The sequence below is a fragment of the Arvicola amphibius genome, chromosome 3 (genome assembly GCF_903992535.2).
Source record: "Arvicola amphibius chromosome 3, mArvAmp1.2, whole genome shotgun sequence".
NCBI classification, from domain to species: Eukaryota; Metazoa; Chordata; class Mammalia; order Rodentia; family Cricetidae; genus Arvicola; species Arvicola amphibius.
Genome location: NC_052049.1, coordinates 162,251,286 through 162,272,347, shown reverse-complemented (window position 1 = coordinate 162,272,347; position 21,062 = coordinate 162,251,286). Strand labels below are relative to the sequence as shown.

Here is a 21,062-nt window from a genome sequence, read left to right as displayed (position 1 = left end):
CACACTTCATTTAAACTTTACGTAGAAACAGAAAGCCTATTTCTACAATGACTAAGGTTAATCTCTCACTTATTTGTACTCACCTTGTATATACATCAAAGCATCATAAATTTTCACCATGTTATCAATGACTGATTCCAGTTCAAGTTTCTGAACAGAGCCTAACAAACTCCTACAGCTCTTAAGCACTTTTGTATAAAAATCCAAAGACATCCAAGTTATCACTATTGGAGGTTTCTTCTTATATTTGTGTTGACAGTCCTTCAAATTATGGCTGCAATGAGTCCAATATTTTTATATTTTACTGTTTTATTTTAACATTTATTATATTTTAACAAAGCCAAAATTAAATACAGAACTAACTTATAACCTTAAGTCAATTTAAAGTCAGTATGCAAACCAACCTTATGTTTAAGTATATTCTCTCTCTCTCTCTCTCTCTCTCTCTCTCTCTCTCCTCTCTCTCTCTCTCTCTCTCTCTCTCTCTCGTTTTTTCAAGACAGGGTTTCTCTGTGTAGCCCTGACTATTCTGGAACTTGCTCTGTAAATCAGGCTGGCCTCGAACTCAGAGATTTGCCTGCCTCTGCCTCCTGAGTGCTGGGATAAAAGGCATGCACCACCATCTCCTGGCCTTAAGTGTATTCTCTTAATGTTGGTGTAAGTCACTGTTTAATACGTGTATAATGTGAAAGAGTCATACACACACACTGAGTTTAACTTTGTAGCCTAGGCCAGCCTGGTGACAATCCTCCTGTCTTAATCTCTTAAATCACTTGTGATGTGGGGATTGATCTAGGATCTTTGAATGTTGGCATTACCAGGCTGAAATAATGATAGAAGACCTGCCCGTGTTAGTAACTGATGTGACAAATGCTCTTCAGAAAAGGACAAGAATCTAATCTATTCCTTCAATTCATCTCAAATTCTAAGTTAGTAGCATCTGAATTAATTTATTTTTTTCCTAAAATCTCCTCTTTTATAGCTCTATATTGGTTAGTTATGAATCAGCACAGAATGATAGATCACAAGCTGTTCTAAATTGGAGCAGTAAAGTAAGTCTTCTAAAGGTCATACTTGTTTCTTTTGAAAGAAAACTTACATAAAGACACTAAACAGAAAGTCTGCCTCTTCTGCATCCTAAATTTATACTCTATTTCAAGAAATATAGTCAAATGAACATGAATTTCTGAATTGTATGTAAATATGTTCTGCTACCTTCATATTATGCATCCTTGGGAAAAGTTATTTAGGCTTAAGAAAAAAATCTAATTTTTCTGCACTTTAACTTCTATTCAGTAAAACAGGTGTAGCAGCATGTGCCTCCAGGACTGACATAAAGATTAAGAGGAAAGCAACATCACCTGTTTTAGCAGATATTCAGTAGAAAATTTCTTAACTACTTCACTACCAGATTTGTGTCCTAAGGTCACAAAATCAAGTAAGTAATGAAGTTTCTTAAAATGGTAAATACAAATTCATTAAAGGAAGCCCACACAGAAAATAAAAACATTGGTGGGCCAGTGAGCTGATTCAGTGGGTAAAGCCCTTGTCCTAAAAGCCCCATGACCTGACTTTCATCCCCAGAACCTATGTAAAAGCAGGAGACTGACTCCACAAAGTGGTCCCCTGACCTCCACATGCATTCCATGGTATGCATGCACCCACACACACATAATAAAATACTTAAAAAAAAAATCTTTTAACATTTCTTTTTTTTTTTTACCCATCCATGTCGTGATGAGAACAGTGAACAGTGCAGAGAGCAGTCAGCTGTAATACAACAGTGATTCCTTCTAACTTCTCAGCAACAGAATTCTTTGGAGTACCACATTCAAGAGAAATCTGAAGGGATTCAGCTTTCTGTTTCAGTACATTCCATAATATGCTCTTTTTGTCCATATCCACATGAGTAATTCTATAAACAATTATAATCACAGTAAAAGTATTAATATATAATACAAATGTATTTCAATCAAACAAAATATACAGCTCAGGAAAGCAATGCTTACTTAGTATACACAGGCTTACATTCCAGCAGGATGGCTCAGCAGATAAAGGCACTTGCTACCAGGAATCTGAGTTTGATCTGAGCCACATAATGGAGAAGAGAACCCACTGACTTCTACACAGTAATTGTGGTATATACATACATGTAGACAAGACACACACACACACCAGTAATTATAATAATAAAACAAAAATTGCAATGTATTATCAACTTTTATCTACATTAGGATAGATTTAAAACAATGTTCAATTTGGCTGAACTATAGCAGTTCTTTGGCTACATATAAAAAGTAGTGTATTTGTTAAGATTTGAAATACAACAGAAACACAGGCTGACACTTTTCAAATACAGGCATACAAAAACATTCAAAGAAAACTATGTATATAGTGTCATACTAGATTAAATCACAATGACCAGCAAAATATTTTAATAATTCCTATTGCCTATGTTTAGAAAGATGTTTTTAAACCAGAACACTTAACATTTTTTTAAGGTAAACAAAATTTATGAACGGTCTAAAACAAAATATAATGAGGTCATACTCTTCAAACTGTCTGGATAACCTTTTGGAAGAGTTGAGAGAAGAGCTGAGTCTACGCCTCTTTGGTGACACCTCATCATTATTATCGCTGAGATTTTCCTGTTGAGTTTGGCACTGAATTCCCTCGATAATTTCTATACTTTCCATTTTCAAGGCTGCATAAAATGGTCCCAACAAATACTGAGAAAACAAAAATAATTACAAATACTATCTCTTAGGAGACATGTTTACATTACTTATAAACAGAAAAATGCATTAGGTGTTAGCTACATGTTTTCTAGGAAGATAAACTATTTCTGAATGTTATAAGGCAAATCAAATATCCACATTAATCCATATTATTTTGCATTCTATCAATTAAAAAGGTATACAACACATATATACTATAATCTTTCTCAAAATGCTATACAGAAACTTTTATAAGGGAATTGCTAACTTTTTCATACTACAAATCTAACAAAACTTATAGACTAAACTAAGTTTAAATGAAATGTGCAATATATAAAATACTGAATCAAGTTACTGAATATTTTATTGCCTGTCTTTTCCCACAGTCCAAACAGGATATCACTATTCATTCTAAAGTGAAATCATTCACAGATAAAAATCTCAATGATTAAATCAATTAATGCTGCTATAAACAAATATGTTATAAATTCTACTTTAAAACAATCTATTCCATTGGCAGTTCACTAACATAATGGAATTTTTCTGAAATGGAAGGAAAAAGTCTATGACAGGAATGAAACCAAACGATGAAAATCATCATGCTCTCGACATGCATTATTGTGTGAGATATTCTCTTTTCTTGTTAATAGAGCCTATACGCTTAAATGAGCAAAACATGTAATGTGTAGTCTTAATAATTACTTACCCCAATATGTGTCTGAACTCCAAGAACATCTACAAGAGCTCTACAAATATTTGTCACATATATCTTCCTGACCTGTAAAGCCGATTCATATCCAGCAGGCACAAATTTAAGAAAATACTGCAGTAAATGACACAAACTTGCTTTCAGCAAATCAGACTTGAGCCGCATAAGCACACGATCTTCAAACATGACACAGAGTTTTTCCAGCAGCACATTTAAGTAGACAGGTTCGATATTTCTATAAGCCTCTGCTTCAAAGGGGAATAGTGTTTTTATCAGCTTTGACAACGGCTCTTCATACAGTTTCAATTGGTCAGCATCCATTCCTACAAGGTGTTGTAGTAATTCCAAAAATAAGCTGAAAAAAGTGCTGGCTGGCTGTGCTGGTAATCCTCCAAGCTCAAAGAGCTCAGTTAAAAGGCTAATTGCTAAAGATCTGATTTTGGGACTACCATGTTCTAGCAGAGCACAGCCTATCTGCCACAGCAACAATTCTTGTCTTCTAAAAAACACAGTTGGAACAATATGAATAAGAACCATTAATAAAGTGACTTCAATAAATTCTACATTTTGCATGTTCATGAATTGCAAAGGAGCTGGCTGCAAACATCCCATGTATTCATCCAATCGGCTTAAAAATCGATTAACAAGCACTGGCCATTCCATAACATTACCCACTGCATTTCTCTTGTGGAGATAAATTAAGTCTTCAAAAAGATAGAGTAATTCCCTTGTGAGTACGCCAAAAATAGCAGGATTCTTGCTTTTAAAAAGAAATAATAATGAGCAGATAACTTCACATATTTTCTTGTGTAACATGTGGCAGGATGGAGTTGCTGCAATCCGTAAAAGTCTTGTAATGATCCAATGACTGAATTCTTTGAAACAAACAGAAAATATATTAAATAAGCAAGTATACCATTAAGTGTGAATTTGCTAAATGCATTATGATTGATTTTTAAAGTATAAATCTCACTAAGAGAACAGTCTAGGTTTCCCACAAAGTACAAAGGCTGTACCTCAGAATATCAATTTCTGAGCTACACAAAAAAAGGTTCTAGTTCACCATTTACTAGTTATGTCACCGCCACCTCTCTGAAGATGCATTATGCTGTTGGTTATTGTGAGGATCAAGTAATGTAACTTATGTGAAATAGCGTAGTTCCCAAAGCATAATAAATATTCAACAAATAGCTACTATTACTCCATCAACAAAAATCCTATTTTTCTTTTTTGAGACAAGGTCTCATTCATATAATGTAGCCCATACAGCCCTGAACTTGCTATGTTGCCAAGGATGACCTTAAACTTCTGATGATCCTTCTGCTCTCACCTCTCAAATGCCAGGAATTAGATGTATAAGCCACAACACCCAGCTTCCTTCAATGAAAAGTTACTGATTGTGGAGTTGGAGGTGTGGTTCAGTAATAGATTACTTATCTACTCCATGTAAGGTGCTAGATTCAATCCCTATTCATATGTACATGTCATTTACTTTCTTGAGACAGAGTCTGTCTACATATTTACCTGTTTATTTGAAACAGTCTGTCTACATAGCCCTGGATGTCCTAGAACTCACTGGGAAGACCAGGCTGACCTTGAACTCAGAGATCTGCCTGCCTCTGCCTCCCAAATGCTGAGATTAAAGGTGTGCGCCATCATGCCCAGTTCATCTTGTTTTAAATATTACTAACTCTAAAGTTATTTCATAACCCACTCGTGGGTTATAGTCCATACTTTAGAAAATATAGGTAAAACTGACATGAATACAGCATAAATTAAAAACTTATGACAGAAAAAATATAGGACCTCAATAATAAGAACATATAAAGCAGCAGCAACCAAGGCAGTCCCAGGTGGCCAGGAGGAGTCAAAAAATACATTTTGAAGGATATATTTCCAAAGCAGATACTTGTAATACTACCAACAAATTCTAAATTATTTCATTATATAGAAAAAGTTTATTTTGAATCCCTTTGAGGGAACTAGAAAAAAAAAAGAAAAAATGATTAATGGAGTAGTAGCAATAAGGTAAAAGCCTAGAAAAAAAGCTTCAAGATACAAAAAGAAATTTTTTCTTAAAAGGCAATATAGTAAGTTTTTGTTGCTATCGTTTTGGTTTGGTTTTTTAAGACATGGTTTCTCTGTGTAGCCCTGACTGTCCTGTAACTCACACCATAACCAGGCTGACCTTGAACTCAAAAAAAATCTGTCTTCCTCTGCCTCCTGAGCACTGGGATCAAAGGTGTGCATCACCATACCCAGCATAAATAAGTGTTTTTGAATAGAATGTCTAAACAGGCTTTGTAGTAACTAGAGAGCACGTTCTAGCAAACCTTTAAAAAAAAATTAAGTAGCTAAAAGCTGAAAGTGGTGGTATATGTCTTTTATCCCATCACTCAGGAAGCAGGCAGATCTCTGAGTTCCAGGCCAGACTGGTCTACCAAGTGAATTCTAGGCCAGCCAGTAACATAGTGATCCTAACTTAAAAAGAAAACAAACAAACAAACAAATTCAGAAAAGCAGAAAAGAGATCTCATAAAACTGACAATTTACATAAAATAATACCACTTGCCAATACAACTGTCTTTGGCTTCATTTTGTCCCTGGCTTCCATTCACATTTACAAACATAAGTGGAGAAGACTTCATGATGTGCTGGATGAAATCAAGTAACATCACAGAGGTTGGCTGAGCATCGGTCTTCTTTACAAGTTCTAAAGCAACTAAGAGACAAAAGAAAAGTCATGACAAACTAAACAGAGCTTTGGTTAGGAAACTAATCTTTGGTAATCAAAACTTTTGTCCAGCAGAGTATTCACGCTAAACTGATATAGAGAAATATGAGTTTATCTAATATTCTTTTTGTATGTGTGTAGTATTAAGTGTATGTAATTGTTCATGGGTGTGTGTGAATGTGTATGTGGAAGTCAGAGGTCAATGTTGAGTGTCTACCTCAATTATTTTTGAGACAAGTTCTCTCTCTGAACCTGGACTTCACCAATTTAGCTAGACTGGCTGGACCAGAAAGCTCCAATAGATATGCTCTGAGATTGCAGGTGTGCACCACCTGCAATTTTATAATAGCCATATACATTAATTTATCATACATCAATTCTGCAAGATGGCAGGCCTATAAGATGCCAGGCACCATCTTAAAATCTGAAGATAAAAACACAAACAAAAGCAATAATCTGGTGAGGAGTAAAAAAAATTAAAAACAGTATTGAAACATGGTAACTCATGATGAAAGGTAACGGTTTTGGAAAAATACGGGAAGGAATTCACTAGATGAGAAGTTGGCAGAGGGAAAAGGCAAGTGGTCAAAACAGAGGGAGCATATACAAAACCACATCTAAGTGCTCATAGTCCTTGGCTATTTTTTCAGCAACCTATAATTTTGTGGATTAAAAGCAACAAAGTTTAAATGGCTATGATAAATCTAAATCATAAAATGTGTTGGTACCAAATTCCACTTTTCCTTCCTTTTGCTATGACAGGTTTTATTTTTGTTTTGCTTTGTTTGTGGCATTTGCTATATGTCTACAAGTTGTCAATAAAAAAAAATCCACATGATAGGAGTTGATAAAATGTTTTAAAGCACATTAAAGATCTCTAGGAAGCCAGTAGAAAATCATGGTTATTAACAGAAACACAAACTTTGCTTTAAGGTCTAAATTACATATGTTTTAATTAACAAGCAACACTGAGTAATAACTTGCTAGAAATTAGTATCTCTAACAAATACTATATAACTAAAACTGCCTAGAGGAAAAAATGGTAGTATAAGGTTACATGGAAAACCACCTAATTCCTGAAGTTCATGTAAGAAATAATTCCTTCTTACCAACATTTACATCTGTAAGTATTCGGTCAATGAATTGGCAGAGAATTTGTCTTGGTTTCTGTACAACAGTATTATATTCCTCTGGAGTCGCACTAAAATACAAAGAAAAGCTTGTTAGAAGAGAACAGGGAGCACTTGGGAGGCAGAGACAGGCGAATGTCTGAGTTCGAGGCCAGCCTGGTTTACAGAGTGAGTTCCAGGACAGGCTCAAAAGCTACAGAGAAACACTGTCTTGAGAAAAAAAAAAAATGGGGAGTGGAGGGCTGGTGGTTCCTTTTCACTGGGCTCTAGTGACGTGAGCCTTTAATCCCAGCACTTGGAAGGCAGAGGTAGGTGGATTCCAGCGAGTTCAAGGCCAGCCTGGTCTATAGAGTGAGTTCCAGAGCAGCTAGGACTCTTACACAGAGAAACCCCATCTTAAAAAATTAAAAAAATAAATAATGAAAAAAGACAGCTAAGGATGGGCTAGCAAGATGACTTAGCATGTAAAGGCACATGCTGCCAAGCCACGCTTGAGTTTCATCCACGAGTTATCCTCTGACCTCCACATGCACAGTGTGCTGTGTGTGACTCTCCCTCCTGATAAATTGATGTAAAAAAAATTTTTATGAAAGGCATGGTGGAACACACCTATAATTGGAAGCTGAGGCAGGAAGCTAGAAATTCTAGGCTAGCATAGACTACATAGAGAGGTCTGTCTCAAAAAATAAACCAACAAAAAGGTTTTAATCTTTAAAAGGACTCACTTTTTAATTTGTAAGAAAGCTCTCTAAAGTTGTACTTCTCAAATGTGATTAGTTTAAGTGTTAGCATAGATGTATTCTACTTCTTAAAAATAAAACATCTAAAGACATTAATAATTGGGGGGGGGGGGTCCTAAATGCCAGTGCAGGAATCTGATCTGCAGATTTTAGAAATTTGCACTTAAAATGGTAATCATTAGCCACATGTGACTATTTAATACTTAAAATGAGGTTACTCCAAAATAAGATGTGTTGTAAGTATAAGATACATATTGGATTACAAATACTTGCACAAAACAGTTAACATAGCATTAATCATCTTATACTAGTTACATATGAACATGATAATATTTGGATACAATGAGTTAATACACAGCTTATAAAACACATTACTAACTTAATTTTACTTCTTTCCTTCCTACTTTTTCAAATATGGTTACTAGAAAATTTTTAATAATTACATATGTAACTTGTACTATAGTCCCATTAAACAGTCTGATCTAGAGCTTCTTTAAGAAATAAATTCTGCTGGGGTGGTGGTGGTGCATGCCTTTAATCCCAGCACTCAGGAGGCAGAGGCAGGGGGATCTCTGTGAGTTCAAGACCAGCCTGGTCTACAAGAGTTAGTTCCAGGACAGGCTCCAAAGCTACAGAGAAACCCTGTCTCAAAAAACCAAAAATCAAAATTAATTAATTAATTAATTCTGAGCTGGGCAGGGGGTAGCACACGCCTTTAATCCCAGCACTCAGGAGGGGCAGAAGCAGGTGGATCTCTGAGTTCAAGGCCATCTTGGTCTAGTGAGTTTCAGGACAGCTAGAGCTATACACCGAAAAACCCTATCTTGGAAGAAAAAAAAAAGGAGGAGGTGGAAGAGGAGGAAGGAAGGAAGGAAGGAAGGAAGGAAGGAAGGAAGGAAGGAAGGAAGGAAGGAAGGAAGGAAGGAAGGCAGGCAGGCAGGCAGGCAGGCAGGCAGGCAGGCAGGCAGGAAGGCGAGAAAGGGAAAGGAAGGAAGAAATTCTGTGAATGGGGATGGTGGCATACACCTTAATCCCAGCACTCAGGAAGCAAAGACAGGTGGATCTCTATAAGTTTCAGGACACTAGACAAACACAGAGAGACCCTGTCTCAAACAAACCACAAATTCTAAGAGTAGAAAAGAAAGTCTATAATTAACTTAAGAGCCACATCAAATAATTACAATTTGTCATGTAATCTAGATCTCAAATGGCATTAGTAATCTTAAATTGATAATGGTACCATGATTATATTTTATAAATATCAAACAAGTGACCATCATATAGCAGCCATCACATCTGTGTCATGCATGTAAAGTCCTGGGTTCAATCACTAGTGGAACCATAAGCCATCTTGCTCATGGTACTGGGCAGACAGCTCAGTAGTAAGAGCATTCCTGCTCTTGCAGAGGGTCCTGGTTTGGATCCCAACCACCACATGGTTACAATGATCAATAAAGACAGTTCCAGGGCATCCAAAGACCTCTTCTGATCTTTGAGGGCACCAGCACACACACATGCATGCAGTCAAAATAAATTACACACACAAAATAAATAAACCTAGAAAAGAAGTCTCTATCTTTTACTGATAATTACTGACATGGATGAAATCATATCTGGAATTTAGTGCAGAATAATATGTGCTGAGAGAAAGAAGGCTATGAAAGAGGAAATCAATACACAATTTTCTATTCTTTTGTTTTTTTCTTCTTTCTTTTGTTGTAAAGCTTTTCATTATAAAAAGGTAACAAAATGCTAAGAAAAAAATATATATATTTATTCTTAAGGCTACTCAAGAAAAAGTATTAAAGAGAAATACAGCATGGCAGAGCACTGTATTTCTCTTTAATTAACCCTGGGTTCAATCAGAATTGGTGGTGGGGGGGATGAAAAATCCTAAATCCTGAATAAATTCAGCTTGAGCTGTTACTTTACATAAAATCATCAAAAACAGAAAATGTAGCTAATCTGTGCTACAACCATGATGACAGCTATTCTTAGAGTCAATGCAAATTTACTGAACACAATGCACAAAAAGCTAGTATTGAGAGAGCAAAAGCAGCAGCTCAGTGGAGACTTGATAAATTAGGGTAGACTGTGAGGCCCTTTACCAAACAGTCAACATAAGAAGCACATATCTGGGAGAAAAGTAAAACCAGCTGAAATACTCTCTGAGGTTTCAAGGCAATAACTAAGTGGGATAACTACAAGATATATGAATACTTCTAGATCTTAAGATGCATGGAGATATAATCATACAATATGTATGAAATGAGACTAAACATTATTGTCAATGCTACTCCAACTCATAAGCAACAAGGTAGGATACTAAAGCTAATCTGGATCTGAGGAAGCTGAGAGTTCTAGAAGTTAAATCGCCTCAGTCACACAGCTCCTGTCAGTGGAAGCCTGGGATACAAATGCAACTGTAATTAATAACAACACCAGGGAAACACCTAAGCTACAGTTAGAAGAGTCGCAAGGAGACATGGAAAGGCCAGACAAATAGAAATCTGAGGTTGATTCAAATGCCAACAAGATAGGAAATTCACAAAGGAAACAGAGATCAGGATCAGATCAATTTTAGAAAACATCTTTTGGGCTTGTTTTGGTAGATATAAATTATATACTTTACCATCTTATGATTTTAAAGTGTATACTTTTATAGCATTAAGTTCAGCACATTACCACTGCCCACTCCCAGAACTTTCTACCTTCCCATACTGCAACTCTGCACCTTAACAGCAATAATTACTATTTCCCTTCTTGTACTTCCTAGCAATATTCATTCCACTATTTTATCTCTATGGACAGGACTACTCTAGGTATCTTATATTAGTTGCATATCATATTTATCATGTGTGACTTAGTTCATTTAGTTCTCAACTTTCCTAATACAGTTAGAACCCTTTAATACAGTTCCTTATGCTGTGCCCGCCAAACATAAAATTATTTTCGTTGCTACTTTATAACTGTAATTTTGCTATTATGAATTATAAAGTAAATATTTTTAGAGGTAGCGGTTTGCCAAAGGGATCATGACCCACCACAGGTCGAGAACCACTGGTTTAGTATAAAATCTATCTTGTAGCATGTTAGAATCTCTTTCCTTTTCACACTGAATAATATTCTCTATATTTATGCCACATTTGGGAGGGTTATGTCTACTTATCTGCTGGTGAACATTTGCTTCCACCATTTAGATATTGTGTGAACAATGTAAAAATATCTGCTCGAATCTCTTGCTTTAAATTCTTTTGGGTACAGATTAAAAACACTTGCTAGATTATAGGTTAATTCCGTATTTATTCTCCTCCTTTTTGTAGTACCTTCGTTCCATTTCCACAGGGATTTAAGTTATATCGTTCTACTTTCCCATTACCTTAACCAATTTTTAAATATATACAACAGTTACTATAATGATCTAAAATGGTATCTTCTTGTTTAGTTTTTGAGGGAGGTTGAGACAAGGCCTCATTATACAGCCCCTTTTAACTCCTTGATAGCTCAAGCTGTCTTCAAACTCAGTGAGCCTTTTCCTTGGCCTCCCAAGCAATCACAAAAGCTTCCTTGAGGTTTTGATTCGTGTCTCCCTTACTATTTGTCACTTCAAACACTTATCTTTATATTTGCTTATTAGTCATTTTATACCCTCTTTGGAAAAAAATCTGTTCAGTTTTCTTATCCATTTTTTCATTGAATTATGAGTTTTTATGTTGTTGAGCTATATGTTTTTAATATAGTAACAGCTGTTAAACTCTTAAATTTTTAACTATTTTTTAAGTCTGTATGTATGGTGTATGTATGTACATGTTCATGTGAGTTCGGGTGCTCATGCCCTGGTGCATGTGTTAAGGCCAGGGGACAACCTTGGGAGTTGGTCATTGCTTCCATCTTTGCTGAGACAGAATTTCAGTGATGACCACCTAAATTCGTATTATCAGTTTCCCCAAATTACCACTTTTACTCAAATACTTTTAGACAGAAATTACTAAATGCTCCCATAAAGTATACTTGCCACAATTATGCAAAGTAAAAAAAAAAATCACAGGGTGATGATGCAGTTGGGACGAAAGTGGTCATTTATCCTCTAATTTAGGTCTCTGGAGGAAATGAACACAGTTGCGGTGCAAAAATAAACGGCAGCGGATAGCCCACACACTTAGGGTGAGCACTGACTCCGGGCAAACCGAGAAGCGGCTCTGGCCTCCAGAGAGGGAGCCTACCAGCGGCGAGGGGCGTGGCGAGCACCATTTTCACACTGGAGCCTGGTTTTCATCGGGGACTGACTCTTGGGGTGGACAGAAACCAGACATTTGGTTTGGTTTCTCCCTTGCTTTTTCTGAGGCAAGGTCTCCCTGTTTAGACCCGGGTGGCCTCGGGGTCCGCCTGCCTCTGCTTCCCGCGTTCTGAGACTAAAGGCGTGCGACACTCCGTCGGGCCGGAAAGAGGCATTTACACATGGACCCCACCTCGGAGTTTGAGGGGCGCTGTGCACCTTACTCTGCGGACCTTGGGGGGTCCCTGAGATTCCTGACTAAAATGACGGGCCGGTCAACCCGGAAAGGGTCACGTCTTTAAGCTGACCGAAGCACGGCCTCTCTCCGGCTGAGAAGCCGGGGCCTCCCGTCACGCCCCCGGCAGCGATCAGAGGGAACAGACCCGAGGAAGGGTCCCCAGAAGCAAAGGCGTGTGCTAAAACCACAGCAGAGACCCTTCACGCAAAGCAGAAACTCGCACGGGCAAGTCCCCGCGCGCGGAGCCGCCGCCACCCGGGCCCCCGGCACGCGACCGCGCTCCCGCCAACCGCCGCGGGGAGGCCGCGGCGCCGACTGCGGAGACCCGGCGTCGCGAGGCTGGCGACCACGCGCGGCCCTACCTGCCCAGCTCCCGCAGGGCGGGGATCATGGACGCCAGCTCCAGCCCGTGGTCGCCCATGCTGACACCGGGCGGCTCTCAAAACAGCCGCCGCCGGGGCCGGGCTTCTCCACAGCTGCCTCGGGAGAAAGTGGCGCGCCGACGGGGGCCCGCGCGGTCCAAAACTCCTCCGGGAAGCCGCTGCCGGCCGCAACCCGCTGGCGCTTGTTCCGTTTCCGTTAGGACCTGGGGGAAATCCCGGAGGCGGCAGGGGCGGGGCCGGCAGCGGACGTGCCCGCCCAATTTTCCTCCTCCCCGTGACACGTGACCTTCCGCGGGTATTTCTGCTTTGAGATGCTCAAATGGGGGATGCTCAACAAAGCGGACCCCAGGATTTGGGTTGGAGAGGCATATAATGACCCGACAGTCAAAGTTATATATTTCACTATGTCAGAATTACGTGTTGAACTGGGTAAGGCCACGCAGTACCGCTTACACTGGCTGTTTAGCACACAAAAATAAAGAAGTGGCGGAATGGCAGCCAGGTGTGCTCCAGACTTCAGGATTAGAATTTGCTGTATCTTGACCGTCCTTCCCTCTGCCCATTTCCCTTTAGGTTTGCTTGATAAAATGATGTGCGTCGTATAGAAACCAGTAACATAAGCTCATTCTTTTGCTCTCTTCACCTTCTTGTGTTTTTTCTTCATAGCACTTAGGACCTAATGGTGTAGGCTGTGTCTTAGAATATAAGGTTTTGAAAGCAAGGTTGTGTTTATTTTGCCTGTTGCTGGCAACCCAGGAACTGAAACAGTGCCTGGACCTAGTTCGTGTTTAGTCAACATTTTTGAGTAAATTATTGAATATTAGAAGAAACAGGATTAGAAGTTATGAACCCTGAAAAAAAAATGATTGTTGCACTTGCTAGAAGCTATATGGCCTCAGGAAAATACTTAATCTCTTTATTTCCATTTTTTTTTTCATTTCCTAAGAGTACAGTATTGGTTGAGGTGACAGAGTCAGACAATAGAATGTCATTTATTTCCGTTGCTACTTCCCCCATCTCTCCCTCTCTTTTTCTTTTTCTCTTCTCCCTCCCTTTGTTTTAAAGTCAAATCTCACTATGGATCCCTAGCTGGCACTGATGAAGGATCCCATTCCCCAGCCTCGGAAATGCTGGAATTACCGGTGTGTGTGTGCTACCACAAATGACATGAGTATACTTTTTAAAGCTTAAATTATAAGTCCTTGTGCTAGCTAGTTTTATGTCAATTTGACACAAGCTGGAGTCTGCCAGGAAGAAGGAACCTCAATTGAGAAAACGTTCCAACAAGACTGGCCTGTGGGGAAGCCTATGGTACCTTCTTAGGGTTTGATGATTGATGTGGGAGGCTCCAGCTCACTGTGGGTGATGCTGCCTGGGCCTGGTAGCCCTGGATCTTTAAAAAAGAAAAAAGAAAGCCACGAAGAGCAAGCTAGCATACAGCATTCCTCCATGGCCCCTGCATCAGCTCTTGCCTGTAGCTCCTGCCTTGAGCTCTGCACTACTACTTTCAGTGATGGAGTGTGATGTGGAACTGGAAGATGAAATAAACCCTTTCCTCCCCAAGTAACTTTAATCACGGTGTTCTATCACAGCAATAGAAACCTAATGAGGACAATCACGTATGACAAATAGTTCATCAATTAAAAAGTAAGAAATGCTAGCTATTTTTAAATTATATTGAGAAAGATTACAGTAATGACAGAGCTGAGGGTGCATCCCAGTGGAAGAGCACTAGCCTAGCATGTGAGGCTCCGGGTTTGACATGCAGTACAGCGCAAACTACATTTTTAAATAATGATTAAACCAGGCACAGTTGCGCATAACTACAGTTCCCTTTCTTTGGATATTGAAGCAGAAGGATCAAGAGTTCAAGGCCATCCTTGGGACCCCAAACAGCAGAGCTCTGTCAATCTAATTCAAAAAGTAATTTTATTTTTCATTTCGATTGAAAGATTTATTTATTTTTATATGTATGAGGGTTTTGCCTGTGTGTTGTATGTGTACCATGTGTGTGCCTTGTGTAGCAGGGAGAGAGCGTCAGACCCTGTAGAACTAGCGATATGGGCAGTTATGTACCGCCATGTTTGTGCTGGGAACGGAACTGCAAGAGCAAGTACTCTAATCTGCTGAGCTATTTTTCCAGCCTCCAAAAGGGGTGTGTGTGTGTGTGCACGTGCGTGAGAGAGAAGGATGAGGAAAACAAAGCAAGTAATATACAGGAATATAACAACCCCAAATTAAATTCAAGGCCAAATGTACTGGAGAGACAGGCAGAAAGCAAGAGAACCAGCATGCATTAGATGACAGGGGGAGGAAGCACTCAGATGAACTGAGTGGATAGTGGGGTTGGCTCAGGAAGGGAGGTGTTATTACATATTAGATGGGACCTGAAGGTCTAGCAGGACTGGAAGAAACAAAGACGGAAGGAGATAAATACTCTAACCAAATGCAACACTATAAACTGAAGGATGCAGAAGGCTTGAATAGTACAGCTTAGCTGGCATTTAGGGAACATTTAGAACAGGTATGTCTAACCTGTAGCCCACCACTGGCAGGCCGCCGTTGGCAGGCTACATATATCCTAGAATGTTTTTTAATGTGACCCAACACATCTGCAAATGACAACACCAAATCTGAGTGTCTAAGGACACACTTCAGTAAATTGTGGAAAGGCACTAATGGTTTTTAATAGAGTAAAGCTGGCTATTGTGGTGCATGACCATAACTCTAGCACTTTAGAGGAGGAGGCAGGAGGACCCCTAGTTTGAGCTGGCTTGGGCTATGTAGTGAGTCCCCAGCTCAAACAGGAGCAAAACTAGTCAAAGCTCCATTTGAATATGGCAGAAGGTGTGAGTCAGAAGGAAAGGAAGCTGTTAGCCATTTGTGTAGCAACAGCTTTAGCAATACATTAATAAATGAACAACTGTTGTCAAGGTCGGTGTTCCAGACAAATACCTTCCCTCCGAGTACCCCTGTATTTCTCTGCCACACTTCGTGAAAGAATTTTTCATAAGGCTGATTCATTTTTTATCTCCCATTCAGTCCTAAACCACTGTCTATTGTACTCTGTTCCATTGCCGCTCCCCTCCATTCTCACCAGAATGGCTTCTTTTCTTGTTATCCTTACTCTTATTGCTGCTGCTTGAGATTGGGTCTCCCATAGCCCAGGCTGGCCTTGAACTCATGGAGCTAAGCATGGTCTCGAACTGCTGATCCTTCTGCTTCGACCTTCTGGGTGCTAGGAAAACAAGCATGTGGCACTACATCCAGTTTGTGTTATACTTGGCCTCAAACCCCTGGTGTGGTGGTTTGAATGAGAATGTCCCCATTGTCCCCATGGGCTCATATATTTGAAAGCTTGGTCCCCAGCTGGTGGAACTTTTGGGAGAGGATTGTTGGAGGAGGGGTGTGGTTAGGGGTGGGCTCTGAGGTTTCAAAATTCCCCCTCCCCGCTTGTGGATCAAGATGTAGGCACTCAGCTTCTGCCCATGGCCATGGTCTCTGCCATGATGGTCATCGACTCCAAGCCTCTAGACTGTCAGTGAGCCCCCAATAAACTATTGATCCTCTGAGTCGCCTTGGCCGTAGTGTCTCTTCACAGCAATAGAACAGTAACTACGACTCATGCCTTTGATCGTGCTAGACAGACACCTGGACAGACCTTCCAGATGATCTTGGGAGCAGCCCCACACCCACCTATAATCTTTCTCTCCTCTCAAAGTTGCTGTAAGGAACTTAGCTCTAAGTGCAGCTGTCAGTAGCCTCACAGCCCTGTCTCCTCCTCTCCTCACCAGCACTCAGGAAAAGCAAAATCCTCACCTCGCCACCCCACTGCTGCCAAGGGTCCAACACAGCTTGAGTAATGTCACATATTAACCAGCCCCATTCCCTGTTCAGTGTCTCCTTGACTCCTGTCAAGCATGCCCTGCAGCTGGGTCATATATTAACTAAACCTACTTTATCAGTATGCAAGGATCATCCCTTCCCTTAGAAACCTTTAAGAGTGGACACCTGCCTTGGCTTTGAAGGACGGGACCGGAGCCTCTTCCCTCAGACCGCAGCTGTGCTGTCCTTGGAGTTAATGATCCTCTTAAAGCTCTCACCTAAAGACATTCGACTCAGTGCCTTTTCCCTGAGTCCTCCTCTTCTCTTGGGTCTTTCATGTGGCTAAATCCAAAGGACTTTGGTCACTTCTTTTCTTTCTTCTTCCATGGTTTAACAATCTAGATCACTGCCTCCCTGGAACGCTTCCTTTGGTTACTCCCTGTGGGTTTTTTTTTTTTTTAATTGTTGTTGTTGTTGTTGTTTTTTTTTTTTTTTTTTTTTTTTCGAGACAGGGTTTCCCTGTAGTTTCTAGAGCCTGTCCTGGAACTAGCTCTTGTAGACCAGGCTGGCCTCGAACTCAGAGATCCGCCTGCCTCTGCCTCCCGAGTGCTGGGATTAAAGGCATGCGCCACCACCTCCCGGCCTCCCTGTGTTTTTAGCAGTACGTCCTTTGCCATTTCCCTTAACTTTTGGTATCCTTAGGATCCTCCCTTGGGTTTCTCTCTTCCTCCCTCTCTCCAACCCCACAGGGGCTAAGCAAGCTGCCTGCTACAAGTGTACTCCAACCAACCTGAAAATTTTCATTAGCCATGTATATAGGTGTCCATATTAGTGATAAAGTGTTATGAAAATGACCAGTAGATGGCACTACAACCCCATTAAGACCTTTGTGACTTGCTGGCTAGAGGCTGCAGGAACTGCCAACATACAAGTCATCATAACACATTGTTAGCATCCTAATTTTAGGATTTCATTGTATAACACACAGTATGAAGGGTATGCATTTTAGTAAATCCTAGATGAGACAATGTAAATAGTTTCAAAAGTTTCTGCGTTTTGTACACAAATTGATTCTGTGATTTGTGTCTTTAAATTTGTGATGTTGCCAACAGGATGAGGCCTCATGAATGAATACTCAGTAAACTCTCTGATTCCAAGCTATACCACTAGTCCTCTGTAGTTAGCTGACTTTTCTTTAAATCTTTTTATTTTATTTGGAAGGATGTTCTGCCTGCATGTGTGTCTGTGCACCACATGTAGGAGATGTTTTAAGTAAGTGTTGTAAGGAGGCCGCTTGTTGTTTCCTGGCTGCTCAGCCCCGAAATAATCACACAGAACTATATTATTTAAATCACTGCTTGGCCCATTAGCTCTAGCTTCTTATTGGCTAACTCTTAACATATTAATTTAACCCATTTCTATTAATCTGTGTATCGCCACGTGTCTGTGGCTTACCGGCTAAAGTTCCAGCATCTGTCTCTGGCTTCTCCCTTTCTCTGCCTCCTTTCTCCCAGCATGTCCCCACCTAGCTAAGTTCTGCCCTATCAACAGGCCAAGGCAGTTTGTTTATTCACCAATGGTATTCACAGCATACAGAGGGGGATCCCACATCAAATAAGTGCTTGTGTAATGTAGATATTACTTACACAATAAAGTACACCTTTTCAAAACTCAAATCTGGTTAACCCATTTGCTTCTTCAGTATGGTTATGTAGTGGATATCGTCATACCTGGGTTAAAATTGCAAGGAGAACATGTCTGTTGGGTAAAGTCTGAAGAAATAAACAACATAACTGCAAGCCATCATTCTGAAATTCCTTATGAAGGAAAACAAATGATTCCTTATAGACAAACAGCATCAACACATCTGTTTTCACTTAGTAGAGACATTGAAAGCACCCAATTAAACCCAGACCCAAACCTACTCAGTTATTTATTATTTATTTATTTATTTAGTATACAACACTCTGTCTGTGTGTATGCCTGCACCAGACCCCATTATAGATGGCTGTGAGCCACCATGTGGTTGCTGGGAATTGAACTCAGGACCTCTGGAAGAGCAGACAGTGCTCTTAGTCTCTGAGCCATCTCTCCAGCCCCCTACTCAGTTTTATAAGTCAGTCAGTAAAGCTGGTTGTCTTTCCACCTCTGCAACAGTCACACACACACACACACACACACACACAGAGAGAGAGAGAGAGAGAGAGAGAGAGAGAGAGAGAGAGAGAGAGATTCTAAATTTGGAAGCAATTCATAAAGAACAAAGACTACTTCACACATATGGAAGCTTCCTATATAGGTAACAATATTATTGGCATTACAACAGCCTCAGATATGACCCTAAGTGTGTATTAAATATAGTAGTAATGATTTGAATAATTATTTTTTACTGTTTTCAAAATAGTTTCATGCACCAGGTTCTCCTTCGTGCTGTAAAGCACAAAAGCTCTGGAATTTGAGTATGTACTGCAATAGTCTGGAGAGAGCCAGAAAATGGATTCCTAGAAATATGCCCAGAGGTTTTGAGAACAGATAACTCAGAAAAGAAGCTCAAATTTCACATATTTTTTTAAGTTACAGGTAAATATGGAAAATAATAGTTTTTGCTTTCTAGGAAGACAATGGAGGACAGTAGGATAAATCATGGTTCATATGTTATCAACTGTTCAGTTTTGAAATGCTGTCATTTTCGTGGATATATAATTTCATATGTAAAAGGTGAAGAAGTGTGTGGGGAGGCTATGTCTCTGCCATGCTCCACATCTAATTTTCTTTGATAATTTGCTCTCTGTTTCAGTTAATGTTTACAGGTTTGTTTTCCCTGCCTCTGCTTATCATGCTCCTTGCACTCTGGGATGATTGTTCAGTTTGATTTTCACTTACTTACATATGTCTATTTTAAAAGCTAGACTGTCCATTTAGTTTTTTATCTTAATTACAATTTTTAATCCCCCAAAGGTTTAGATAATTTTTATACCCATGGCATCCCTTCAGGAGAGGAAAAGGATCTAATAGAGGGGACAGAGATTTATTTTCATCTCTGCCTTATTTCTTAGATTTGTCTTTTCTCCTCTAAATGATGCTTTTAAAAAAGAAAATCAACATAAATATAGAGTTGTACCGAAGTTAAACTAAATATTGCCCTTTTCACTTGTATATATATTTTTTCTCTACTCTATTATGAAAAAAATAGCCAAACAAGCAAGCACACTATGCTTATACTGTATTTCCTGGTTTCATTCAAAGTGCATCATGATTAGACTGGGTGCCCATCAAAAAACGAATGGATAAATATAGCGTGGTCTGTATACACAGCGAAGTATTATTCAGTTATAAAGACGAATGAAATAATGACATCTATAGGAAGATGGGTGGAGCTGGAGATCATTATGTTAAACCAAATAAACCAGACTGAGAAAAGACAAATATTACATATTCTCTCATGTATCAAATCTAGATTAAAAACAACAGTAACTTGAAAGTAGAAAGAAATATTTGGGAAGAGAAGGACAAGCAGACAAAGAGGGTAATGGGGGTGATTGAAATGTGATCAAAGCTTATTATATACACGAATGAAAAGTTGCAGGGATATCCATTGTTTTGTGCAATTAGTGTATGCTAGACTTTTTTTTAATAAATTGTATTTATTTATACATTTTAAATGTATGAGTTGTTGTGAGGAGTGGCGGGCCACGTTCCCACCACCCTCCTCCCGGCCGCCTGGCTAGCTTATGCCCGAAATAATTACACGGAAACTGTATTCTTTTAAACGCTGCTTGGCCCATTAGCTCTAGCCTCTTATTGACTAATTCTCACATTTTGCTTTAACCCATATTTAGTAATCTGTGTAGCACCACGAGGGATGGCTTACCAGGAGAGATCTTAATCTGCGTCCGTCTTGGAGAGGAGAGGCATGGCAACTGCTTGAGCCATCTGACTAACTTAGGAGAGGCATGGCGTCTGGCTGAGCCATCTACCTCACTTCCTTCTTCCTGTTCTGTCTACTCCACTCACCTAAGGGCTGGCCTATTAAATGGGCCAAGGCAGTTTCTTTATTAATGAATGAAATCAACACAAACAGAAGACTCTCCCACATCAATGAGTGCTCTACATCTATATACCTGCATGCTAGAAGAGGGCATCAGATCCTATTATAGATGGTTGTAAGCTATCATGTGGTTGCTGGGAATTGAACTCAGGACGTCTGGAAGAGCAGTCAGTGCTCTTAACCACTAAGCCATCTTTTCAGCCCCACTAAACTATTTTTAATAGATCTAGTTTTTTTGAAACTCAAGGTGAAACTGGTGCCT

The 21,062-nt window shown here is 39.6% G+C and overlaps 1 protein-coding gene across 2 annotated transcripts in view; it reads right to left on the bottom strand.

Moving 5' to 3' along the window:
• The window catches only part of Atr (ATR serine/threonine kinase), a 115,243-nt gene extending 102,183 nt beyond the window's left edge, over positions 1-13,060 (bottom strand). Inside the window, exons 1-7 of one of the 2 annotated variants that reach the window (XM_038321928.2) lie at positions 12,907-13,060; positions 7,270-7,361; positions 5,999-6,148; positions 3,424-4,301; positions 2,551-2,729; positions 1,724-1,915; positions 84-274 (exon numbers count right to left, since the gene is read on the bottom strand). In XM_038321928.2, coding sequence (XP_038177856.1) covers positions 84-274; positions 1,724-1,915; positions 2,551-2,729; positions 3,424-4,301; positions 5,999-6,148; positions 7,270-7,361; positions 12,907-12,965 — 1,741 coding nt within the window. In that variant the 5' untranslated portion in view covers positions 12,966-13,060. The remainder of the gene's footprint in view (positions 1-83; positions 275-1,723; positions 1,916-2,550; positions 2,730-3,423; positions 4,302-5,998; positions 6,149-7,269; positions 7,362-12,906) is intronic. The other variant, XM_038321929.2, reaches the window with a different exon arrangement.
• Positions 13,061-21,062: the final 8,002 nt, after the last annotated feature.